The sequence below is a fragment of the Apus apus genome, unplaced genomic scaffold, assembly GCF_020740795.1.
Source record: "Apus apus isolate bApuApu2 unplaced genomic scaffold, bApuApu2.pri.cur manual_scaffold_34_ctg1, whole genome shotgun sequence".
NCBI classification, from domain to species: domain Eukaryota; kingdom Metazoa; phylum Chordata; class Aves; order Apodiformes; family Apodidae; genus Apus; species Apus apus.
The window spans coordinates 317,337-344,584 of record NW_026248849.1 but is presented as its reverse complement, the minus strand read 5'-3'; the positions used below and the strand labels follow the sequence as shown (position 1 = coordinate 344,584).

At 50.6% G+C, this 27,248-nt stretch overlaps 1 protein-coding gene across 1 annotated transcript; it reads left to right on the top strand.

Moving 5' to 3' along the window:
- The first annotated feature begins 2,886 nt into the window (after positions 1-2,886).
- Positions 2,887-26,142, top strand: LOC127396215 (histone acetyltransferase KAT7-like). Its single transcript, XM_051643836.1, has 10 exons — positions 2,887-3,115; positions 3,572-4,002; positions 16,273-16,383; positions 17,486-17,677; positions 17,858-17,947; positions 23,706-23,846; positions 24,144-24,234; positions 24,401-24,547; positions 25,187-25,293; positions 25,975-26,142. Exons 1-10 carry the CDS (start codon positions 2,887-2,889, stop codon positions 26,074-26,076), a joined length of 1,641 nt encoding a protein of 546 aa, XP_051499796.1. The 3' UTR covers positions 26,077-26,142.
- Positions 26,143-27,248: the final 1,106 nt, after the last annotated feature.

Here is a 27,248-nt window from a genome sequence, read left to right as displayed (position 1 = left end):
CCATGCTTCTGGAGGTGCTGGTGGTCACCTCTGGAGCCTGGCTCAAGGGCATCACTGGGCTGGGCTGTGTGACCCTGATGGTGAGACTGACCCGGGATCCAGAGTCAGCACTGCTGTCACCTCTGTCCTTCAGCTGCAACCTCCTGGAGACTGTTAACAATGACAGTCCTCACCATTTCTCCCCGCTGAACCCATGGATGGAACAGACATCTCTGGCATTCAGGGGCCCTGAAACACCTGCTGCAATCAAACAAGCCCAGCAGTTCCAGCCTCCCTGCTTTGGAGGACAATGGCTGAAAGAGAACTCTGGGGAGGTCTGGCACATGGATCATATCACACTGCCACCAACCACCAAGGCAAGTGCCATGTGCTCACCAAGGTGGAAGGAACCACCGGATGGCTGGAAACATCTCCTGTGTCCCCTGCCAGCACCCACACACTGTCCTGGCCTTTGGAAAACAAGTCCTATGTGACATGGTACCCAGCAAGGATGGAGTCAGACTGGGCCAAAGGGCCCTGAGTGGGTGTATCACAGCCCCCATCATGCACCAGCCTCTAGGAACATCTAATGAAGCAATGGAACACACTGAGAGCAAGGGGTGGTGGGACATTCTGACACTGGGACACATATTTAGCAACAGCTACATACTCAACACTAGAGGACTGTGGGAAACTGTCCTTTTCTTCCCCATATAAGTCTAAACAAAATGTCTTTTAAGCCAGCGAAGGCCTCTCCTGATTATCCCCAGCTAACAAACTAAAACAGACTCGCTTCTCAAGGACAACGGAACCCAAAACAACAGCTGTGGCCCGGGACAGAAAGGATGGGCGACAAGCCACCCTGTGCCCCTGGCAGTCACCGCCCTAACGTGGGGCTGATGGACGCTCGTTGGCTCTGGGCAGTGACACTGACTGGACAGGTGGGTCAGGGGGTATCAAAGGGGCGAGGGCAGCAGGTGGGCCCTTCCCTCCTCCCTGAGGCCCGTTCGGACACTTTCTGCCTGGGACACCCCCCTGCTGCGGACACTGGTGCTGGGACCCTGCCTGCCTGCCTGCCCCGGGTCCAGCCTGAGCCTCAGCGCTGAGCGTGCCGGGGTCCCGAGCCCTGGGGTCGGGGCTGGAGCCCCCTCCCCGTGTTGCTGCCGCTGGAGGGGAAACCAGCGGCTGCTGCACCCGCTGCCGAGAGGCTGCCCCTCCGACACCACGGACCTGCCGTCCTGCCTTCCGGCCACCGACCGACGCTGGACAAGCCGCCGGAGGGTAACATCACCTCACACACACACACACACACACACACACTCACACATTCCTTTCCTCATACTTGCACACACAGCGCGACCTCTTAAGGAGGACCGGCATCGGGTTTCCTTCCCTCCTCCCTCCTCCCTTTGGTCCTTAATCCTCTCCCTTAAAAGCACCTTTGCATTGCCTCCCTAAAGGACACTTTCTCACCACATACATATTGATATCCCTGGTAGCCATTCACACCTGTATTGTCCCCGAACATCATCCCTCGGTTTGTGTTAACCCTTAATAAACCTATTAGTTTGTGGAGTAAATCTTGGCTTCAGAGGCAATTTCTGAGCGTGGTGGGGTGGGGGTGCTTTCTAACACCCCCCCTGAAATACGGCCCCGCGGTGGCCGTTCCTCCGTGAGAGGCAGCGCCGCGTGTGACCCTCGGGCTCATTCACAAACCCCTCCACATCGGGAGGGGCAGTCGCAAAAGGATCCTGACAGCCGGGAGCCCCCGGTACCGGCTTGCGACATCTGGTGTCAGAAGTGGGATAACGGGGGTCGTTAGAAGCCCCCCACGCTCTGAAATTGCTTAACTAGTAACAAAAAAAAAAAAAAATAAAAAAAATTAATTAATTAATTATATAAAAGAAAATGGCAACCAAGGGGGATATAGGTGATGCAGATGCTGTAAGTGCTGGTACAGAAAACGTAGAAAATGAAATTAGTGAGGAAAGCACTGAAGTTCAGGAGGCGCCATTTTCATCTCCCTCTAGTTTTGAGGAGGAATTGCAGAAATGGGCATTTGTGCGTCCCTTCTGGGAGCACCTTAAGAGGCGCGGGCACGCTCTACAGAGGGAGCAGTACAAAGTGATTTACGATGCCTACATGGGGGGAGACCTCAGTAGACTCGCAAATTACATCATGACTTTGGAAGATGGTACTCCTCTGTCTAAAGAGCTTAAAAAGGAGATTAAGAAACACGGGCTTGATTTCATCAATGCCCGAAATTTCTTTATCCTGGCCATGGTGGTGCAGCAAGCAAAGGAGGGATTACAGCAAAGAACTGAAGGGTTACAGCGAGAGAATAAAGAGTTGCAGCAAAGAATTGAAGGGTTGCAGCAAAAACCCAAAGAGTTGCAGCAAGAGATTGAATGGTTGCAACAAGAGATTGAAGGGTTGCAGCAAGAGAATATAAAGTTGCAGCAAAGAATTGAAGGGTTGCAGCGAGAAATTGAAGGGTTAAGAAAGCAGGGAAAGGAGAGAACTGGTGCCACCCTGTCTCACTTAGGTGATAAATGTGGGGAACTTGCTAATTGTGAGGATTCCTCAGGTTCTGGTAGTCAGGATACTGAGGTCTTGGATGACTTTAACACACTAAAGAAATGTAAGCCCGTAAACTCTGAGCAATCAGATAGGAAAAGTGTGAGTTTTCATTTCGGGACAGAAAAGCAGCGCCCGATTTTGGAATCAAAGCCACAGCCGCAAGAGCAGCAAGCCCCCGCACAGCTGCAGCCCCCCCTCTCCAGGGAGCAGGAGGAGGGACTAAGGGCAGATTTTAGGATATTACACGAGGCAGTTAAGGACTTCATGACACATAACACTCAAAGAATTAGCAATTTGGAGATAAATGTCCATAAAGTTTCCACGATTATGGACAATAGGTTTAGTGATTTGGAGATGGATATTCACCATAGCATTCGAAGGATTGGTGAATTGGAGAAATATGTCCACCGACTTCCCATAAATAGGGACAAAGTCCCAACTAATTTACCTTCTCGCTATACCGGTTCTGAGGATGAGGATGAGGAGGAGGAGAGAATAGAGCATAAACAACTGCGCCCGGTTATGAGAACGACTTTTGCTCTTGATGAAGATACTGGTAGGAAGAAAGATAAGGTAGTCAAGGAAGTAGCTTACACACCATTAGAATTGGCACAAATTAGAAAACAATACAGCAGGCGCCCATCTGAGACAGAGGCTGAATATGTAATGAGAGTGTCCCTCACAGGAGGAGACGAGATCAGATTAAGTGAACAAGAAGCTAGAGGGTTCTGGGGATCTGGAATTATTCTAACGACTGGAGAAGGGGGACACCCCTGGTCCCTAACCCAGCGAGCAGCTTTCTTTGTTGGCTCGACTGATCCCCTTAGCAGAGGAGAGCCGAGGACCCTGAGGGGGGGCTATTCTAACATTTTGGACAATGTCCAAAAGGCTGCTGCAATTCAAATGATTTATGACCATGATTTAGTACCAGATCAAGAAAGTCCTATGAATCTTCGAGTGAAACCAGACAGAATGAAGGCCTTAATCAGGGGGCTCCCTCTGTTACTTAAAGAGGCAGCCGTGAAAATCAAACTTAGAATCGAAAAAGGAGATCTGCGAGGATTTACATGGTCTGATTTGGCCAAAGAATTTATAAAATACGGCAAGGAATATGAGGATACATCTGATTCTGAAGATGTTCCCAAGCCTTCTGCAGCCAGACAAAAGACTCGACCCTCCTATGCTGATGTGGCTGCCAGGGCACCCTGGGATCCTCCTAAGCAGCGGGAGAAATCACGGGGTGACTGGACAGTCGTGGATAGATCTAGAAACAACAGAAAGCCAAACAGCACCCATAAAAGCCAGTACCCTGAAAATAAAGGTGCTTCATCTCGAGGTGATGACAAAGGGCCCTACGCTAAGCTTAAGGAGGAAGCCAGGCGTAAAGGTATCCCATCGAAGCTTTTGTCTCAGGATTATTCTTATCAGCTTCTGAAAGACCTGGTAGAAAGTTGGCCTACACGGCCCAGCTCAAGGTCTAATTCAAGAGACAGATCCAGGGAAAAACCCAACAAGTCGGGAAACTAAATAGCCCTCCTTCTGCCAAGAAAAAGAAATCAAAAAGAAAGAAAAAGAGACGGGGGGGGGAGAGGAAAACCAAAATTTTGACATAGGAAATGAAAATGATCAACAGAAAAATGACAAACAATCAGGCCCTAAAGCTCCCAACCCTCCAAGAGATTGGCAAAACGTACTACGATTAGTTCAAAACAAAAATGGGGACTTGGAGCTTACTTGTGCTGTTGGGCCAAGACGCTATCCTGTAACATTTGTGGTGGACACAGGAGCACAGATTTCCACGCTAAAAGCTGATGTAGCTGAACAATGTGGCATTAAACCAGCTAAAAAGCCAATATATGTAAGTGGACCATTTGGTAACTCTGCTTTACAAAAAACAGCTAAAGTCACTTTAAATCTACCAGGAGAGGAAGAACCGATTCGGACTGAAATGATTGTGGGTGACATTCCTTACAATTTGTTAGGAATGGATGTTCTCTTGGGCCGAGCGTGGAGAGATGAGAACGGTCGCTACTGGAATTTTGGCACACCCACACTAAAGCTGAGGTTGCTACAACGTGCTCCCCATCTGCCACAAAGCAGGATCACAAATATTAAGCAGTATTCCATTCCTGTTGCTGCTAAGGAAGGCATCAAAGAAGTCATTTCTGATCTAAAACAAAAGGGCATTATTGTGCCCTGTCATTCACCATTTAACTCCCCAATTTGGCCTGTAAGAAAACCCAATGGTAAATGGAGAATGACAGTCGACTACAGGAAATTGAATGCCAATACAGATGCACTCACCGCTGCTGTACCTAACATTGCTGATCTGGTGTTAGAGATCCAGGAAGCAGCACAGCCAGTGCTGGCCTCCCTGGACATAAAGGATATGTTCTTCCAAATCCCTATTGATCCTGAGGACCAGAAGTATTTTGCCTTCACTTGGGATGGGGTGCAGTACACTTTCACAAGGTTGCCCCAGGGATATAAACACTCACCCACACTAGCTCATCACGCGCTTGCGTGTGAACTGGAAAACATTCCAGAAATCAGAAATAATTCCAAGGTAAAAATCTATCAATACATAGATGATGTGCTGGTACGGGGCCAGAGTGAGGGGGAGGTAAAAGCAGTTTATGATGCTATCATCAAGCATCTCACCGATATGCAAATAGAAATCCCTGAAGAGAAAAAGCAACCTCCATCCCAAGAGGCAAAATTTCTGGGAATAAGATGGAAAGGGGGGACCTGGAATATTCCTTCCGATACTTTATCTTACTTAGGAGAGATAAAGGCACCCACCAATAAGAAAGAACTACAAGGAATACTAGGAACCTTCCAGTATTGGAGAAAGCATATCCCAGACCTATCCATCATAGCACGTCCTCTTTTTGATCTATTAAAGAAAAATCGTCACTGGGAATGGGATCAATCTCATGATGAGGCCCTTGAACTGTTGTTATTGGAGGCGCAGACATACCAAACTCTGGGGCCCCTTCACCCGGAGGATCCAATAATAATAGAGTGGGGGTTTTCAACCAGTGCCCTATCATATCATTTTTGGCAACAGGGACCTACTGGGAGTACTCGACCAATTGGCTTTTACTCTCAGTCATTGAAAGATTCGGAAAAACGATATTCTGTTCTGGAGAAGGGATTGCTAACAGTGTGTACAGCACTAAAAGAAATCAGCAAGATCATTAAAAAACAAAAAGTAATTCTTCTTGGCCCTTTCAAGGTAGTTAACCAAGTACTGTCTGGAAAGGCCCCTCCAGAAGGAATATCCCAAAAGGGGACAATCAGAAAATGGTATAGTCAAATTGAGTACTATTCTGGACTGTTCCAACTTGAAGAAGGCCCAGATAAACAATTGAAAATCCAGGAACAAATTGAATCTACAAATGAAAAGGATCTGATAATGAAAGTTCCCAGTCCTATCAAAGAAGCCCCAGAATATAGAAGTGAACTGGTTAATGCTTGGTTCACAGATGCTTCATCCCAAAGAGAAGAGAAAACTTGGTTGTTCAAATCTGCTGCAGTTAAACCTGCCACAGGCGAACAAATCATAAACCAAGATAAGGGCAGTGCCCAAGTGGGAGAATTGGACGCTGTTCTTAATGTTTTGGTTTAGACTAGATGATTGGTAAATCTAAGTGTTTTCAATGTGTGTATAATTTATTTGTTAAAACTAGTAATAATTAGTGATCATAGAGCTCTTGAAGATATGTTAGATTGTTAGACATGTGATTGTATATACTCATACTATATGGGAATTGTTCCCTTGTTCATACATATGTGTATTCCAGCCAACACCCACGGAGGGTGAGGATCAAATGTGGAGGAGAAGGATTTGGGCAGGAATCCAGATATAATATACATTTATGCCCATAAAATTTAACTTTACACCTTGCTGCCTTAAAAGCCACGGGGTGAGATGTGGGAAACTGTCCTTTTCTTCCCCACATCAGTCTAAACAAAATGTCTTTTAAGCCAGCGAAGGCCTCTCCTGATTATCCCCAGCTAAGGGACTAAAACAGACTCGCTTCTCAAGGAGAACTGAACCCAAAACAACAGATGTAGCCCGGGACAGAAAGGATGGGGGACAAGCCACCCTGTGCCCCTGGCAGTCACCGCCCTAACGTGGGGCTGATGGACGCTCGTTGGCTCTGGGCAGTGACACTGACTGGACAGGTGGGTCAGGGGGTATCAAAGGGGCGAGGGCAGCAGGTGGGCCCTTCCCTCCTCCCTGAGGCCCGTTCGGACGCTTTCTGCCTGGGACACCCCCCTGCTGCGGACACTGGTGCTGGGACCCTGCCTGCCTGCCTGCCCCGGGTCCAGCCTGAGCCTCAGCGCCGAGCGTGCCGGGGTCCCGAGCCCTGGGGTCGGGGCCGGAGCCCCCTCCCCGTGTTGCTGCCGCTGGAGGGGAAACCAGCGGCCGCTGCACCCGCTGCCGAGAGGCTGCCCCTCCGACACCACGGACCTGCCGTCCCGCCTGGCGAGAAGGGGCCACCGACCAACCCTGCCGCTGGGAACGGAGCCTGGGGACAGGCTGGGGGTGACACCACCTCACACACACACACACACACACACTCACACATTCCTTTCCTCATACTTGCACACACAGCGTGACCTCTTAAGGAGGACCGGCGTTGGGTTTCCTTCCCTCCTCCCTCCTCCCTTTGGTCCTTAATCCTCTCCCTTAAAAGCACCTTTGCATTGCCTCCCTAAAGGACACTTTCTCACCACATACATATTGATATCCCTGGTAGCCATTCACACCTGCATTGTCCCTAAACATCATCCCTGGGTTTGTGTTAACCCTTAATAAACCGATCAGTTTGTGGAGCAAACCTTGGCTTCAGAGGCAATTTCTGAGCGTGGTGGGGTGGGGGTGCTTTCTAACTCCCCCCCTGAAATACGGCCCCGCGGTGGCCGTTCCTCCGTGAGAGGCAGCGCCGCGTGTGACCCTCGGGCTCATTCACAAACCCCTCCACATCGGGAGGGGCAGTCGCAAAAGGATCCTGACAGCCGGGAGCCCCCGGTACCGGCTTGCGACACTCCCATTGACCCCCATTGATCCCACTGATCCCCATTGACCCCATTAATCCCCATTGATCCCATTGACACCCACTGCTGCGCATTGATCTCACTGACCCCCACTGATTCCCATTGATGCCACAGCCCCCCATTGATCTCCATAACCTCCCCATTGATCCCATTGACCTCCATTCATCTCATTGATCCCACTGACCCCCATTGATCCCATTAACCACCACTGCTGTCACTGACCCTCATTGATCCCATTGAGCCCCATTGATCCCCAATGACTCCACTGATCCTATTGATCCCACTGACCCCATTAACCCCCATTGATTCTCACTGACCCCCATTGATCCCCACTGACGCCACAGCCCCCCAGCTAAATAGCCCCCCACGGACCCCACAGATCCCCCATTGACCCTATAGCCCCCCAGCCTCCCTGGCCCCCATGCACAGGGAGGGGCAGGCGGGGCTGGCAGCGGCGCTGGTGGCTGCATGTGGGGCTGGCCCCACACAGGGGGTGCAGAGGCTCCAGGGGCTCCAGTCTGACCAGTTAACTGCACTGGGAGGGCACGGGGAGGCCTCAGCCCACAGGACCCCTATAGAGGGAGCCTATGGGAGAAGCTATAGGGTGGATATTGGGTTCTATGGGGTGGCTATAGGGCAGCTATAGGGCTCCATAGGGCAGTACAGGGCAGCTCTAGAGTTCCATAGGACTCTATAGGGTGCTGTGGGCAGCTATAGGTCGCTACAGGGGAGGCTGACTCACAGGAACAGCCCTGGATGTTGTAGCAGGGCTGGAGCTGGATGGTGCCCCATAGATCCGTGGGGCAGGAGGAGCCCGGGCTCTGCCCCCCACGGCGGCCTGGCAGGCAGTGGCTGAGCCCCACGGCTGGCCTGGTGGCACCAGGTGGCACCCAGTGACACCCAGTGTCACCCAGTGTCACCCAATTGTGCCTGGTGGCACCCAGTGACACCCAGTGACACCCAGTGACACCCAATGGGGCCTGGTGGCACCAGTGACACCCAGTGTCACCCAGTGACACCCAATGGGGCCTGGTGGCACCCAGTGACACCCAGTGACACCCAGTGAGTCTGTAGGAGGGGCTAAGGCAGCAATCAGCCAATCAGACTCGTTCCTCTCCCAGTGGCTCGGCACAAGCTCCGCCCCCTCTGGCCTCCTCCAATCAGGTGAGGCACCATGTGGGCATGGCCACCGGAGGGGGAGGGGCTATGGGGGTCACAACAGAGTGGGCCCAGTGACTCCCAGTAGCCCCCCCGTGACTCCCAGTCTCTCTCAGTCCCTCCCAGTTCATCGATTATCTCCCAGTTCCTCCCCTCCCAGTATCCCCAAGTCACACCAGTGTTCCCAGTTCCCACAGACACCTGGTACCCCTGATCTCCCCATCCCCTCCCAACACCTCCCAGCATCCCTTCAGTGTATCCCAGTACCCCAGTGCTCCCAGCATCCCTCTAGTGTATCCCAGTATCCAAGTGCTCCCTGTCCTCTGCCCCCCATCCCTGCCAAATGTTCCCCAGTGCCCTCCCAGTATCCCTCCACTCCTCCTAGAGCTTCCCAGTATCCTCCCAGAGCCCACCAGTCACCCCTGTGACCCTAGTGCTCCCAGTTCCCCCCACCACCCTCCTGTACACCCCCAACCCCCACTGCCCCTCCCAGTTGTCTCCACTGCCCTCCCAGTATCCTCCCAGTGCTCTCCCAGATAACAGCCCCAAATCCCCTCCCTGGCACATCAAACACCCTTTACATTCACCTGAGCTTTCACCTGACCTGTCATTGTTTTCATTCTCTACTGTCCATTGGAAAACAAGGGGTGCAAAGCCCAGCTCAAAGTGACTCTGGAGCAGCCCGTGTCAGGGCAGGGTCAGGCTTCCCCTGGCCCTTCTGGACTGGAGGGTCGAGCTGGTTCCCTGGCTGCTCCTGGAGAGAACTTGGCTTGTCCAAGATGCTCCTGGGCAACCAAAGGATCTCATCCCTTTCCCAAGGTCACTTCCCTGCAGCCACTGCCAAGGGAACAGCTCCAGCAGGGAGCACAGGCTGGCAGCAAAGCCCAGGGCTTGGAGTAGGACTCCAGAACGTGGGCAGAACCTGCTCCATCAACGCTGCCCTGCAGGGCCTGACCTGCACCCCCCTCTGCCCAACTACCTGCTCTGGGGAGCACAGCCCAGGTCCTGCATCCAGAGCTTCTTCCACCTCACCTTGGGACATCCTCCCTCATCTCCCACCCCAGTCGCTGCAGGTGCTTTGACATGTTTTCTCACCCCTTGCAGGACAGAACGACTCCCTTCTTCTCTCTCAGGCACAGGAGATATTCCAGGCTGGACAGGCAGGACGGCGCCCTCATCTTCCTGCGGTGCCCTCTCGACGCCACGCACAGCTGGTCTGCCTGAGAGAAGAGGCTGAGCACAAGCAAATCACCTTCTCCCTCTTCCCCAGCCCTTGGGGCTCTCGAGGGGCTCCCACCAGGGAAAACCTGGGACCTGGCTTTTCAGAGAAAGCAAAGCTCCTGGAGGAGAGAACTCCCTGCCTCCCCATTGCTTCCCAGCTGGGACATGTCTTCTCCCCCAGCCATGGCCCATCAGCCATGGGAGGGCTCCTTGCAGGCCAGCGACGAGCGGGGGGACCGGATGGACCCCCCGTCTGTGGAGCTTCCTGGTGCCCACCCACCTCCCAGCTCTCCAGGCACAGGCCTGTTCACAGCATGTCCAGCTGCTGAGGGCAGGACCAGCCCAGGGGCAGGGGGACCCAGGTCTCCTTCCCCAGGCCCTGGTGCCATCTCCCACCTGCTGCTGCTGTGCAGGCCTCCAGCAGAGCCCTCCTGGCTGCAGCAGAGCTCCTGGAGCAGCCGCAGCTCAGGGACCTTCTGCAGAGCAGAGAGAGAGGGAGGGTTGGAACCCAGCCCGTGCAGACCCTCCAGTGCAGCCCAGGCCTGCCCTCCAGGCTCTCCCACTGCCTCCCAGCCCAGACCCGTGCCCCCCAAACCCTCCTGCCCGCACCAAGGACACCCCCCAGGCCTCTCCCGCTCCCGGACAGGAGCTCGAAGGGCAGGGGGGTCAGTCAGGAGGCGCCAGGAGCTGACGGAGCTTCTTCTCCAGGAAAGGCGGAGAGACCTGGGGCGTCTCAGCCCGGAGAGGAGCTGGTGGTGACTCCTGCCGCTCCCGCCTCCTCCTGCCGCCTGCCCAGGGCAGCCCCGGGCAGCCAATCACAGGCAGCGGCGCCTCAGGGAGGGCGGGAGCCGGACCCCTGGCGGCCAATCACAGCCCGCAGCTCCTCAGGGCACAGACTGACAGCCCTCCCGCCCAATGGCGGCGAAGCCCTGAGCAGCTCTAAAGCGGGTTCTTGCTTGGGCTGGGGATCAGTCCTGCAGACACAGCCCGGCAGGGAAGGGCAACACGCGTTTGTGCACTTAAACATACACGTGTGTTTCTTGTCTGAGAGGGGGGCGGGATTATACAGAGTGATTCCCTGAATTCATGATGATATTTAAATCATTTCCCCGCAGTCATTAACATCAAGCTACACCCCTCCCCATGTGCACTGCCTCTCGGGGCCGTGGGCAGGGGTCTCTGGGAGGAAGGCTCGTGGTCTGTGCTGAGCTGGGTCCTGTTGTTCCTCATGCTGACAGGCTGGCTGATGTACCAGTGAATCCTGCTGCTTGGGCTCTGCGGGAGACACAGCCCAGTTCAACACAGCCCTTGTGACCAGCAGGAACAGGTTCTACTCTTCAGCACCATCTGGGTTTGGCCAGTTTAGCCCTGAAGTCTCTAACTCGGCTGGATTCCTGCTTGCTGGGAGGAGGAGGAGCTGCTTGCTGGGAGGAGGAGGAGCTGCTCCTGTGGAGCCCTTTTCCAGGTGCGGGTTTCCCGCCCCAAGGGCAGGAGGTCGCTGTGTGCAGGAAGGGGAGCAGCTCCTGGCCGCGCCGGGCGCCTTCCCTGCTGCTGGGGAACCTGAGGGCCGTGCAGGTGGGTCCAGCTGGTCCCAGCAGGTGAGGGGTGGGCGTCTCCACAGCCACCCCCAGGCCTCTGTGATGCAGGGCCTGTTGCCCGGACACCGCTGTGATGGGTCTGCATGGGGACCAGGGGGTATGTAAGGAAGCCAAGCCGTGGGGTGCCCACTGCCAGGAGAGCATCTCCCTCAGGAGGCAGCAGCTCCCCTGGACACCCGTGGCACGTCTCCAGCAGAGGACAGCCAAGATGTCCATGGAGAAGGAGCAGGCCCGTTCTCAGCTCAGCAAAGAGCTGCCAGGCCTGCAGCAGAGGCGGCAGAAGAGGAGCAGGGCAGGAGGAGAGGGGAGCCCGGGCACAGGAGCCGTCCCAGCGGGGACACGGGGGCTGCGGGCACAGAGGTCCCGCTCCCACGGCCTCTCTCCTCGGCTCCTCTTGCAGCCGGGCAGGCTGGCCCTGCAGGAGGGGATGGCCCATCAGCCATCCCTGCCACTGCTCCTCAGCAAGGCAGCAGCCCCTGGGCAGGCACCTGCAGCTGGGCGCCCCAGAGCTGCCCCCACCTGCCCCAGGCTGCCCCCTCTGCCCCCTGCACCCCCTGCCAGGGGCACGTCCAGCAGCGACCGACAGCCCGTCCCGTCTGCTGGGGGCATCTGGGCTGAGCGGGGCAGACGCCCCAGGGCCCAGAGCTGGAGACCTGTCCTGTCCAGCCCTGCAGCCTCTGCCCCAGCCGGGCAGGACACAGCCTGGGCCCCAGCCCAGGAGGCCATTGGCAGGGTTGTCAGCGGGCGCTGGGGACCCGTCCAGCAGCCGGTGGCACCGCGGGACCGGGCGGGCAGCTCGGCCAGGGCAGCCGAGGGTGGATGGGCCCCTGGGGCTCGGCCCCTGCCCGCTGCCCCCCGTGCTCCTCAGGCCACAAGAGCTGCCCACAGGGCCCCCGTGCCAGCTGCCCTGGGCAGGGAGGCAGGGCCAGGAGGCCGGGGAGCAGGGGCAGAGCACCAGTTGACATGCACCATGGGCCAGCCCAGCATCCCAGAGCAGCGGGTGGGTCCTGGAGCTGCTGGGGAACATCTGCCTGTCCAGCTGGTGCAGCTGGAGGTGCAGCAGAGGAGCCGTGGGGCCTGCAGAGAGCAGAGCCTGGAGCAGCCCAGCAGAGCCACCCTGCTGCAGCAGCAGGACATCCTGGAGGAGAGGCAGCTTCAGCAGCAGGGTGAGAAGTGGCATTTCTCCCTGGTGCAGTCTGTGCAGCTCCATGTCAGATCCAAGCAGGTGGGTGCCAAGGAGGACACGGGTGGGGGCAGGGCAGGGTGATGGAGCCTCCCTCTGCCTGGAGTCAGCTGCTGCTCTGCAGAGCTGCAGCCCCATCATCTCCTGCACCCCTGCCCCAGCAGCCACTGCTGGCAGGTCCCCAGCAGGCATCTGGTGGTGGGAGCCAGGCTGCCTTTGCCATCGTTCCTGTGCTCTCCTTCCAGGTCTGCAAGGCGAGCTTGAACCTGCACCAGCCAGAGATCACAGGCAGGGAAATCCTGAAGGCTGCCAGGGGCAAACAGGACACGTTGGAGTGGCTGGAAGGGGCTGTGGGTCCCAGCTAGTGCCCCACGGGCAGTGTCACCCGGGGCTGGATGATATCATAGTGGGTGATGTCATAGTTGGTGACATCATAGTTGGTGATGTTGAAACAAAAATTCAGAGCTTCCAACCCCCTGCTTTCTAACACTCCTCACCGCAGTGGGAGGCTGGTGCGGCTGGGTCAGGATTCCGAGATCAAGACCCAATAACAACAACCAAGCTGTTATTGAGCAGGCATTCTTTACTGCAGTGCTGGGCAGCACTGGGGATCCTCCACCATGAGTGCTCCAAGGAGCCAGTGAAACACCCTGACTAATATACACCAAAAACATGCATCTTCAGTTCCATGTCAGTGAGTCCCCAGAATTCTTTTACATACTCATTTTATTTCCTGGAATTGGCTATCTTTGTAATTATGCCTGCTTGAGGGTCTCCTGTGGGGGTCTTTGTTGATTCTAGTCCTTTATCGTCTTTGTCCTGTCTCTGTCCTGGTCCTGTCTCCAGTCTCCCACTGGTAGATTGCCCAGGTGGGTCAGAATCCACATCAGTGTGTCTGTAGGCTGCCAGGGTCTTAGAAGACTTGATGTTATCACAACCTCCAGGATGCTTGGCATAGTTGACTGATAGTTTCACAAAGCACCTTGTTTTAAAAGCAACCCTTAGTATAGCAAATTCATTACTTTAGTAAACTTTTATGAGGCTATATTTCTATTGAATTTACTAACAAATATTCTATGATGTATCAATCCCTCCTTTTCTTTAAACTTTGTAAATTCCTTTACAAAGATTCTAGATCATTATATTTCATTACTTTAGGCAAGGCCCAAATTCTTAAAGTCAGTTTCTTTAGCCTATACCATAAAAGGCAATTAATGACTGTCAGTATAATCACAAACACCAATAGTATCAAAAGTGGGTGAATTAAAACATCCCAGTTTCTTTATGCAGAGAATGATTATGCTGAGAAGATATCCCACCTATGATGGGCAGTTTCAGATTCAATTTGACTAGACAGATCAATAAGTTTGTCTTTGGCTGTTACTGTTTAATGTTAGACTCAGCCAAGGTTTTATTCTGCTTCCTTAAATGCTCTCGAAGTTCTTGAGACTGGTTCAATATCTCATTTAATTTCCCCCAAGATAAGCTTGCATGACTTACGTTCAAGCTTTCATAGTGCCACAACATTGCCAGCTTTTCCTCTGTATATGCAAAAATAAGTATGTTTGTCCGTGCCAGGTTAAATGGGTTATATTCCTGAGACACCCTACAAACAGGGTAGTCATTCCATATTCTTAAACTACTGATTGTTAGTTCAATAGGGAGGGCTTGATCCCACCCTAAATGTATTTATCAAATGATTAGCCTTTTCCACTTGCCCACTTGTTTACAGGTGGTAAGCTGTGTACAATTTCCAATTAATTTCTAAGAATTTACTAGCTTGCTGAACCACTTGTGACACAATGTGTGTTGCCCTATCAGAGGAGATCACCTCTGGCACTCCAAACCTAGGAATAATTTCTTTCAATAAAATTTTTGTGACTTCTCGGGCCTTGTTGATTCTACAGGGGAAGGCTTCAGGCCATCCTGAAAAGGTATCTGTTAATACTAACAGATACCTATACGCACCCTTTCTAGGGAGTTCTGAAAAATCTATCTGCCAATTTTGGCCTGGAACATTCCCTTTATCAATACTTCCAAATTGTATTCAATTCTCCACCTTTGGATTATTTTTTAAGCAGGTTTCACATCTATCAACTATACTCTTCACAGTTTGAAACTGATTCCTGGCTACTATTTGCTTTGTAAGAGAATTGTACAAAGCTCCAGTTCCCCAGTGTGTCTTGTCATGCTCTGTTTTTACCAGTTTCCATAACACCCTGAAAGGAACCACTATTCTGTTATCTCTCAATTTTGCCCAACCTGTTGATTCAATCTCTGCTTCCACATCTTTGATTAATTTAAGATCCCTTTCATCATAATTAACTGAATCAGGTAGTGTCAAAGTTTTCTCAGGAATCAGACTTAATACCTCACCTTGTTCCGCCACCCTTTTTTTTTTTCATAGTCTGCCAATTTATTTCCCACCTCCTGGGCAGTGTTACCTTTCTGGTGTCCTTTGCAGTGCATAATAACAACAGCTGAAGGCAATTGTACAGCCTCCAAAAGTCTCAGAATCATGTCAGCATGCTTGATGTGTTTTCCTAGGGTTGTCAAAATTCCTTATTCCTTCCAAATAGCTCCATGAGCTTGATCTACACCAAAGCCATGTCTTGAATCTGTCCAGATATTCACTCTTAGACCTTTAGCAAGCTCCAGTGCTCTCACTAGAGCAATTATTTCAGCTTGCTGTGCAGATGTATCCTTAGGGAGGGACTTTGCTTCCACCACTCGATCCCTGGTGGTTACAGCATATCCTGCCATGCGGACTCATCTTTTACAAAACTGCTCCCGTCGATGTACCAGGTGTATTCAGTTCCTCCAGTGGTTCCTCCTTCAAGTCAGAGCTGCTTGCATACACTGTCTCTATAGTCTCTGTGCAGTCATGTGTGATGGCTTCCATTTCCTGCTTATCACTCAGAAAAGAAGCAGGATTAATGATGGCAGATGTAGTAATTTCAACATCATCTTGTTCCATTAGGACTGCTTGGTACTTCAGGAACCTTGATGGTGAGAGCAAATACCCCCCCTTTTTGTCCCAGAACAGAGGTTACTGCATGGGAAGTATGCACAACCATCTTTTGTCCCAAAGTGAACTTCCAGGCTTCTTGAATATTCAGAACAACTGCAGCCACTGCCCGAAGGCATCCTGGCCATCCTTTACTAGTTGTATCCAGTTGTTTGGAGATGTATGCTACTGCTCGCTTATAGGGACCCAGCTTCTGGGCTAGAATTCCCAAAGCCACCCCTTGCTTTTCATATGAGAACAGCCATGAAGGGCTTGGTTATGTCTGGCACACCCAAAGCTGGTGCCCTCATTAGCTCTTGTTTCAATTCTTGGAATGCCCTCCTGTCTGGAATGAGACAACTAAGCAGGAGTTTGGCTTTCCCAGCCATCCTATAACATTCTCAGCTAAAAAAAGCTGCAAGATCCAACAGCTTGGTAGCATCATGGCAGCAAAATCTCCTGTTATTTTATTGCTCCAGGAGCACAGACAAACCTATGGCAACACTAGGGAACCTCTCCTTGAAAACCTGATCAGTGAGTATGACTTGGAGCTTTTCCGGAGAGCACAAGCACGGGCATCTGAGGACGTGGTGAGACTTCTGACTCCTATTATACCTGATAGCAAAGGTCTTTGTCAGGAATGTGAAGGCTTCCTGGGTGTTGTTGTTCAGGTAGAATCAGAGTTTGCAAGAAGGGCAGCTCCAGCCCAGCCAAGTCAGCAAAGCTGCTGTAGGGGTAACATTGGAGTGCTGAAAGCACACAGCTGGAGTGAAGCTTTTGCAGTGAGAATGGAGGAATAATTAGTAACAGCCCCATTTAGCAGGTATTTATTTTCAGTGAAAGAAAAGACAGCCTCACCTGCTGAAAGGATGGCTAAGGAGTGTTGGCAACAGAACCCATCCTGACAGTAGCCAGTGACTGTGGAGTGGAGGCTGAGGCTTCTGTAGGTGCTTTGCAAAGCCACCTTCCACCTCCAGAGATGAACCAAAAGGCACTTTGATGCTTACCAGTAGCAATTGCATCTGGGATATCTGAGGCAGAGCATTAGGCTGTATCCTCTTCCTTAAATTAAGAAATAAGCTTGAAGTGGCAAGGAGCTTCCATTGCTTCCATGACAAGAAGAGGATGACCCTAGTGTTGGCATGCTGCCAAGCACTGATTTTTGTGACATTTCCTGATGTCAGTAACTACTGCTTGTGGACAGGGCTCAGACGGAGGCTGATCAATGAGGGGTCTGTGGGAGGGACTGTTAGACATGGTCACATTGAAAGATGACTTTTTACAGTCATTGTAGTAAGAGGACAAGGGAGGATGGATTAAAACTGGAGGAGGGAAGATTTAGGTGATACATGAGGAGGAAACTGTTTACTCTGAGGGTGGTGAGACCCTGGCCCAGGCTGCCCAGGGAAGCTGTGGCTGCCCCATCCCTGGCAGTGTTGAAGGGCAGGTTGGATGGGGCTTGGAGCAGCCTGGGCTGGTGGGAGGTGTCCCTGCCCATGCAGGGGGGTTGGATCTAGATGATCTTGAAGGTCCCTTCCAACCCAAACCAGTCTGGGATTCTGTGAATTTAGAAGACTTGAAGTAAATTCTTTTCCTTGAGGGAAACAAATACGACCTTCCCACCGACCTCCCTTGTTTTTGTTTTGTTGTGTTTTTTTTTTTTAAATAATCCTCCATTTTTCCCATTCCCAGGAACAGCTGCGGCTCCAGGGCCAGATCACAGAAGGCAGCAACATGATTAAAACCATCGCGTTTGGCCGCTACGAGCTGGACACCTGGTACCACTCCCCCTACCCAGAGGAGTATGCTCGCCTGGGCCGTCTCTACATGTGTGAATTCTGCCTCAAGTACAGGAAGAGCCAGACAATACTTCGCAGGCACATGGTGAGGGCTGGGGCAGAGCTGATCCCCCTGCCTTACACCTGCTATCAGCATCTCCACTGAAAGCATTCCTGCTGTTATCTCCGCTTTAGGAGACCCGTGTGTTTCCTGGTATATCCAGGAGCTGGGAAATTTTTTCCACCCTGAAAACGCCGTCCCCCTGTCGTTGTTTTCCTGTCATAGGCAAAATGTGTTTGGAAACACCCACTGGGTGATGAAATCTACCGGAAAGGCTCCATCTCAGTGTTTGAAGTGGATGGGAAGAAGAACAAGGTAAGGAACTGCCATCCTCAGGCCAGTCTGGAGTGGCTTTCAGATGTGCTGGGCACTCCTTTCCTGTAGAGAAGCAGGACACAAGTGGCCCTTTCTCCCTCTAGTTGTAGAAAGACTAGAGTCTGATCTGTCCACACTTGCAGTTTTGTCTGTGTTTTCCTTGTGTGTGGAGAGTTTTGCAGAAGACTGGCTGCGTGAGAAAGGTCACGTAGACATGATACAGCTGGTTAATTGTAAGAGCTGAGAAAAGGGAGTTTTGCAAGAAACCAGGACAGCATGCCCTTGAGCACCAAACCGCTGTACAATAACAAGATATGATAGAGGGAAAGCTTGGACATGAGTGTGAGAAAGCTAACCTGGGAACACTAACTACAAGAATGTAATCAAAGGTGTGGTTAACATTAATAGCTAGCCAATGGTGAGCTTAGCTTTGCACTATGTTATGAGCTTCATTATTGAGAGTATAAATATGGCCTGATTGGAGTCAATAAACGAGACTTGCTGATCAATCACCATGGTCGGTCGCTTTTCTCCCGTCGCCTCCCACAAATGGTGACCCCAACGGAGAACGACCACGGCGGAGCGACGAGGTGGTTCGGGTCCTGAAGCAGCGGGGACGGCGAAATAAGCACCGAGAAGGAGGGGGTGCCGCGCCCTGGGTGACCGCAAAGGCGAGCCCGGCCGATACGTGCTGCGGAGACCTTGTAAGGCTGCAACAGCGCTGACGATTTAATCATGGAAAGGCAAGCAGCATATGATTTATTTTCTTGCTTTTTAGAAAAGCGTGGGATTAAGGGTATAGATGTTAAGAAGGAACTCCCTGGGTTGTTAGCTTATGGATATGATAAGGGGCTCTTTTTGAACCCCCACACAGTACATGAGCTACAGGAATGGCGTAAATTTGGGGATAAGCTATGGGAGGCCACTTTAGAGGATGATAAGACTGCTAGAAAATTGGGCAAGTTATGGAAAGTTGTTTACAATGAGCTTTTGCAACACCAGGCTGAAAGGAGGGCATCGCAACAGGCTAATGTGGCACAAAGTAGAAATAGAGACTATAGCGGCTGGTCTGAGTGTCCGTTACCCCCCGCGACAGCCACGGTTACGCTGCCACCGCCAGCCCCTGCGTCTCCCCCGCCTGCCGACTCGGTGAGGCCAACTGCTCCCCCGGAGCCGCGGCCCGGGGGCCCCCAGCTCCGCGGTGGCACTGAGCCGATCCCTGGGGCGGAGAGCGACCTAGCGGAGGATATTGCAAAGGAGCGCAGGGAGGCTTGGGCTGCACTGGCAAAGGATTGCATGGAATCGGGGGATAGTGGGGCATTAGGGGCTGCGCAAGACGTAGCCTGCCCAGTGATGTATACGCCGCTGGCTGAGGGAGGATTACAAGCCGCTATTGCGCCTCTGGATTGGAAACTTTTATCTCACTTACGAGCCACTGTTAGTCAGTTTGGTGTTAAAAGTGAACCAGTAAAGCAAATGCTAGATTATATTTGGGGAACTCAGCTGTTGTTGCCGGGTGACTGCAGAGCATTGGCTAAGCTGATTTTTTCACAACATCAACAACTCCTTTTCAGTGCCCATTGGCAGGCATTATGCCAGCAATGCACCCAAGTGCAACGGGCACCGGAAGACCCCTTACGAGGCGTCACCTTAGCCGAGCTGATGGGCTTAGGTGCATTTCTGCAGACTGAGGCACAAGCATTACTTGGCCCTGCTAAGTGTAGGGAAGCTATGAGGCTGGCCCGGGAGGCCATGGATCTAGTGAAGGAGCCAGGGGGAATTCCATCCTACATGGGAATCAAACAGGGAACAGATGAGGCTTTTGGCAATTTTATAGATAAAGTTGCTAATGCCATTGAACGAGCTGGGGTCCCTGACTATATGAAGGGTGCACTGTTAAAGCAGTGTGCTATCCAAAATAGTAATGCAGCAACAAAAAATATATTGAGCACCTTAGGGTGGGAGTGGACCATTGAACAAGCCCTTGAGCGCCTTTCCAGTGTACCCGCAGGTCCCCAAGCCATGCTAGTAGAGGCAATCAAAGAACTAGGGGCGGGATTACACAAGCAAGCTGAGGCAGCGCAGACTCAGGTGTTAGCTGCTCTTGCACCCTTACAAGCCTCTGCGATAACTGGTGTAAAGGCTCCATCTAGCGGCCGACTACGGTGTTGTCTCTGTGGAGGAACGGGTCACATACGCCGGGATTGTCAAGCCACCAGCCTGTGGTGTCAGAAGTGCCGCGTCGATTCCCACAACACAGGCGCTTGCCGACGCCGTCCGGGAAACTACAAGGCCAGCGCGAACACAGCCAACAGCAGCCGCGCTCAGACACAAATAGCTGCTGCCCAGCAACAAGCACCGGTACCCTCCTACGGCCCGCCACCACCGGAAGCCTCGGCCTGGACCTGGCAGCTGCAGTAACCGTCTCACTGATGACCACTCGACCCGAGAAAGTGCCAACAGGGATACAAGGACCTATCATAATCCAAGGACAAGCTATGGGTGCTTTGCTTTTAGGACGTTCTTTGGCATCAATGATGGGACTGTTTGTATTTCCTGGAGTAATTGATGCTGATTATACTGGAGAAATACAAATGATGGTACACACCACTCAACCTGAATTGATCCCAACAGTTCTGGTTCCTGAGGCTCTAAAAAAGCTAATGAAAAGCGGGGCTCTATCATGTCTCAAAGATCTGCATAAGAATTATTCTTCACACAAAGGGGATGGGATCCTGAGGACATGGAAAGTCATCTATCATTATATGGATGACATTTTGTTTGCGCAGCAGCAATCATTTTCTGACCAGCACATTAGAATAATACAGGAAACATTAAACGAACAAGGACTGGTAGTAGCCCCAGAAAAAAAATCCAAATGTCGGCGCCCTGGAAGTATTTAGGGTGGACGCTCACAGATTCAACAGTGTCCCCACAAAAACTGCAATTAACAACGCGAATAGCTACGCTACATGATGCTCAGCAGCTGTTAGGAGACCTACAATGGCTGCGCCCCGTTGTCGGCATACCTAATGAATTGCTGGACCAGCTGAGGCCTCTACTCAAGGGTACTGACCCCATGCAACCGGTCACAGTCACAGCAGAGCAACAAGCTGTTCTACAACAAATAATTGACTGTGTGCTCTGCGGCACTGTACGCAGACGGGACTTTACCCTCCCGATACAGCTCATCATCTGGTGTGGCCCTAAGTATCTATTGGGTGCCTTAGCTCAGCAACAAAAGAAAACGGGGGAGGTATGGGTATTAGAATGGATTTCTCCCCCATTGCAACAACATAGAACCCTTTATCAGAAAATTGAAATGTTGGCAGATTTAGTGAAAAAGGGGCGCGAACGAGCGCTGCAAGTCACAGGAGTGGAGCCAGAGCAGATATAGATACCTATAGTCACTTTATATGGGCCACCGCTCAGGCTGGGGAGAAGGCCATACATGTGGAAAGGCACCTCAGTAGCTGTTTTGCGGTAATGGGAACACCACAGCTGATAAAAACAGATAATGGCCCAGCCTACTCTAGCAAAAGGGTTAGAGGATTTCTGCAGTCATGGGGGATCAGACATATCACAGGTATCCCCAACTCTCCAACAGGGCAAGCAATTGTAGAAAGAGCCAATGGCACTTTGAAGAGGTATCTAAAGAAGTTCTCTGACACAAAAGATCTTCAGGGAAGGTTGCTAAAATGTCTCTTTGTGCTAAACTTTCTCTGTGTTTTTGGAGAAAATAAAGAACCTGCTGCCATCAAGCATCATGTCCCTCTAACAGGACAAGAGGAGCAAAATGTGAGGGTTAGATACAGAGACCCCAAAACAGGTCAATGGCAGGAGCCAGCAAGGGTCTTATATTGGGGTCGAGGGTATCTTTGTGTTTCCACCCCAACAGGTCCACTTTGGGTCCCAGCAAGATGGACTAAGCCAGTGTTGGATGCTGTCGACGCGCTCAGCCCACCACCACAGGAACCTGTTACAGAACAACACCTGGCGTAGGGACGCCAGAAGACAATGAGGACTTTTGTTTTAACAATTATAGGTGTTCTTGTTGTTTCAGGAGTTGCCGTATGGGTCCCAGCTCAACCAAAAGAAAACATATGGGTCACTCTAGCCAACAAAACAGGTCAAGAGGCAATATGCCTATCTTTGTCCTTGCCAGGTAACCCTTTCTCTACATGTTTAGTAGATGTGCCTTTAGATGACTTTTGTCACTCTTTCACAATTATTGTTAGATGTAGACTCGGTGTGCCACACTATGCTGCAAAATTGGGCAGCTATAGATTTTTATTGTTAGCACAAGAGCACGGCTGTGAAGACTTTGAAGGAATGTGCTGTATGAACCTCTCTGATCACTCGATGTCAACCCGTGCCCAGTTGTCAAAACTCCAACAGCTTACCAACCGTTTACAACAAGACACAGGTCTAGGCCTTGACAGCTGGCTCAAAGGCCTAGGTTTAGGCCCTTGACTAAGGGGAATCATACAATATGCCTTAATTATTGTTAGAATGATTTTGTTAGCCTTGCTAATATTACCATGTATACTAAGCTGCTTATAGAAAATGATTAATTGTATGTTAAGTCAAGCTTTCCCGGCTAATCAAATGCTCCACAAAGAAAACAGGGGAGATGTGGAGAGTTTTGCAGAAGACTGGCTGCGTGAGAAAGGTCACGTAGACATGATACAGCTGGTTAATTGTAAGAGCTGAGAAAAGGGAGTTTTGCAAGAAACCAGGACAGCATGCCCTTGAGCACCAAACCGCTGTACAATAACAAGATATGATAGAGGGAAAGCTTGGACATGAGTGTGAGAAAGCTAACCTGGGAACACTAACTACAAGAATGTAATCAAAGGTGTGGTTAACATTAATAGCTAGCCAATGGTGAGCTTAGCTTTGCACTATGTTATGAGCTTCATTATTGAGAGTATAAATATGGCCTGATTGGAGTCAATAAACGAGACTTGCTGATCAATCACCATGGTCGGTCGCTTTTCTCCCGTCGCCTCCCACACTTGTGGTTATTCCTCAGCCACGTTGTGCTCCAGCAGTTCCACCTCTTGGCTCATACAGTGCTTGGACATGTGTGTCAAGATCCTGTACTGCAGGGTAGGGGGAAGATTTCTGTGCTCAGTCTCAGTGGGTTGTGCTGCCCACCTCCCATTCCCTGTGGATACTTGGACAGCTCGGGGTTAGTGTGTGAACCAGCCTCCTGTTGGTGAGGGTGACCTCCTTAGCCCTGAGTTGAAGGGCAGAACATGGATCTGCAGCTGCACATTCGGTGCTGGGCAGCAGCACCATGTGTGTCCTGCCTCTGGTTGTATCTGCTCTTGGGAGGCTTCAGAGGAAGGAACAAAGAAACAAATGCAAATGCTAAATTTTGCACTGCGGGAAGCTGGGAGGAGGCTTTTCAAGTGACCAGAGATAACCTTGAAGCAGAGGATTAACACAGTACAGTGCAAGCAAGCAGAGATCCAACCTTCTGCTTCCTTCACCGAGTGGTATCAGATACCACAGATGTGGTATCTGGGGAGTTAAGAGATTGATATCATAGACGTCAATTCCCACCCTTAAGGAAGCTGGGCTTATCAAGTTTCATCACAAATGGAATTGTTTATGGCCTAGCTGCTTTGTGTGAAAGACTGTACCTCATTTCTCAGATCATTCAGAATTTTCTTGTCATTTGCCATGGTTTTGTCCACTCTTGGGGTGTCCCACTGTAATAAACAGATGTATTCTACTCTCCTGCTTCTAGATCTACTGTCAAAACCTGTGTCTGCTGGCAAAACTTTTCTTGGACCATAAAATACTGTATTATGATGTTGAACCCTTCCTCTTCTATGTCATGACAGAAGCAGACAACACTGGCTGTCACCTGATAGGTTATTTCTCCAAGGTTAGTTGAACATCCATACACATCCAGGCACAATTCATGGCCAGCTATCCTAGGCTTAAAGTTGTGCACCAAACACCCAATGTAATGGCTCATCAAGCAAGACACTAAGCCAGGTTGGTAGCTGAAGGATGATTGTGTGACTTGTTGTTAGGCAGGTTTTTCTGCTGTTGCTCCTTTCACCTTGTATTGTATCAGTTGCACAGGCTTGTTCAGTCTGCTGGGATGATGATATCCCCATTGTTTGTACAGATCAAGACCTGTTAATCTCTCCTCTCTCTCTCTCCTTGTTTTTACGAGAAGGATTCTTTTCTCAGCTACAATGTTTCTTGTATCCTGACAATGCCCCAGTACATGAGGCAAGGTTATGGCAAGATGCTCATTGACTTCAGTAAGTATGGAGAGAGAAATCCTGGAGGCATGATAAATCTAACATATCTACGGTTGTGGCTGAGCAGGCTTCATTCTAGCTGCTTTCTCTGTGTGCTAAAGAGGGTAGCAGTCAGGAGAGAGTAGTTTAGGAAGGATAAATGTTGGGTTTTTTTTTTCCTCTGCAGGCTATTTGCTTTCCAAAGTAGAAGAAAAAGTTGGCTCTCCAGAACATTCTCTGTCTGATTTAGGGCTCATCAGCTACAGGAGCTACTGGAAGGAAGTTCTTCTTCGTTACCTGCGTAATTTCCAAGGAAAAGAGATTTCTATCAAAGGTATGCTTCCCAGGGAAAAGGTTTGCAGTGAGTGGGTTCAGGAACATCCCCCTGCATCTCATTCATTCATCTTCCTTAAAGATGGGGCAGGTCATGCTTCACTCATGGAGATGTTTGTGTAGCAGCAGAGCTGGTGGAATATTCCTATAATTGGGTATGGCTGCTTTCCAGTCCTGCCACCACTAAAGATAAGTCAGCTTGAAGAGTATAAAACTATATAATGGCTTATTCTTTAAAAAAAATACATTTAAAATATTCAGAAAGGACTTTATCCCTCTGTAGATTAGAATAATTTAATTTTCTAATTAAAACTTGAATTTTAAATAGGAAAATGGCTCCAGTGAGAGGCTTTCTGATGCTGTGGGAAAACGTTGAGACTATTTGAACTTCTTTAACATTATTTCTATGATGATGGCACCAAGGAGTGTGCAGCATCTCCCAGACATGTCAGGGTAGTTCTGAAGGGTGAAAGGCTGTAAGTCAGACAGCCAGAGCAGGTACCTCCTCAGCATGTGCAGGGCATTTTGTGTGCATCCCTTCCAAGAGAGTTGCCTGAAACTTGGAGGTGACAAGTAACAATTACAGGCTATTGCAGGGGAATCTGTGTCTGTTCTAACATAAAGTGCTGCTGGTTTGCAGAAATCAGCCAGGAGACTGCAGTGCATCCTGTTGACATTGTTAGCACCTTGCAGGCACTTCAGATGCTCAAGTACTGGAAGGGAAAACACCTGGTCCTGAAAAGACAGGTAAGATTTGTGGTGGCTATTTCTGCATATTTTTTTTGTTTCCTTGTATTTAGCTGTTTAATTCAGATGAACTCATTGACATCAGTATTTCCTTTGTGTTGTGCTGGACTTTCCAGTCTTTTGGTTCTAGCCGAGGGGGAACACTGTAGTTTTCAAATGCAGTAACTGATCAAATATGATGTGAACATCCAAGGTGAGTCTTCAGTAGTGTAGAACATGGTGCACTGACTTTCCTTTTCTCACGTGTGGAATAACTTTGCTCGGTGTAAGTGGCTTTTTAGGGGACAATGGATCAATATTCCCATTGTGCTCCTCCTCATGCCTGCCCTTTATTGGGCAAATGGTTGACATAGAAGTGAACTGAATCAATGGAATCTTGAATGAGTCCTGTTTGTACCTTGTTTAGATATGAGACAAGTGGTTTATAAGTCCCCAAGTATGGCACCTCTCTTTTGTTCTTCCCTCCCTGAGACTTCACTTGGTTGCTAAAAGCAGCTGATCAGTGGGATTGGAAGGGCCTGGAGAAAGCTCTGCAGAGGAAATGTTATTTTTGTCATGTTGAGCAGTTAGGAGGCTGGTCACCTTCAGGCTTGTGGACTTGGCTGTGTGCTGTTGTACCTTGGATAATTCTCCAGTGTGGATCGTGTGTTTTAACCTGCCCTTTCATGCTCTTTCCCTTAGGATCTGATTGATGAATGGAGAGCCAAAGAGGCTAAAAGATCCAACAGCAATAAGATCATGGATCCCAGCTGTTTGAAATGGACCCCTCCTAAGGGAACTTAACTGTCTCTCACTCCTGAAGCCAGTGAACCCCAGCAGTAGGAAGTACCCTAGGGATCTCTGTCGTATCTGTTGTTTTTGTGATTGGCTGGTTCAGGACCCTCCCAAAAGTTCATTTCCCCTTGATTCTGTCCTGGCCCAGATCTTTTGTGCTCACCACAGATGCTGGTTCTGAGGAACTTGATGTTTCGGCCTCAGTGAGGTTGCAAGGATTGGATCTGTGTAGGACCCAAACGAAGCTCCTAGCAGCACTGGCCCAAGGAGTTCTGATGTCTGGTACTGTACCTGTCCAGTCACTGGTCTTACCCTCATGTTCTGATTCTGACGAGGTTGTGTTGTGTCCTATAATCTGGTTGTTTCTTCCTTCAGGTTCCTTGCAAGAATTTAGAACAGCATAACTAGCTCCTGTATTCACCGAAAATTAACCCTGTCCTTCCCAGCTTCATGGTTCTGCTAGGGAATTTAATTCAACCTCCAGCCAGTCTGAGCCCTTATCTTGATCTATTGTCCAGATAGGATCTAATTTAGACCTAGAGGCTTCTGCCAGGATCGGGGACAATTCATTTTCCAATGCTCTTCTTGCTTACAATATACACACTGATATAACCCAACCAGGCTCGATTTCAGCAGTAACTCAGACAATGATCTTACTCTGGCCTGGTCTCTGCTTTTTTGCTTTCTGTTATCCAGGGCAGGCCGACATGTAAACAATACGTAAACTCTACTGAGCTTGTACCCAAAGCACGCTCACGCGTGCTGAACCAAAAGCTCACTCTACTGTGCTCTTGCCACCCTGCGGGGTTCTTACGAACTGCGACTTACGAGGCAGCCTTCCAACTGACCGGTCCCAAAAACAAACAAACAAACAAACCAACAAACAATAGAATGCCTTATTCTTACCAGAGGTCCTTGTCTGCTCCTGCCTGGATCCGCCAAATCGGTGAGTCCCTCCAGAGAACTCTCTGGGGCCAGCCTAGGGGGTCGCCGATTCAGAGGTTCCCGCAGCCGAGCAGAGAAAAGAGTCCCATCTGGGTCACCAACTGAAACAAAAATTCAGAGCTTCCAAACCCCCTGCTTTCTAACACTCCTCACCGCAGTGGGAGGCTGGTGCGGCTGGGTAAGGATTCCGAGATCAAGACCCAATAACAACAACCAAGCTGTTATTGAGCAGGCAT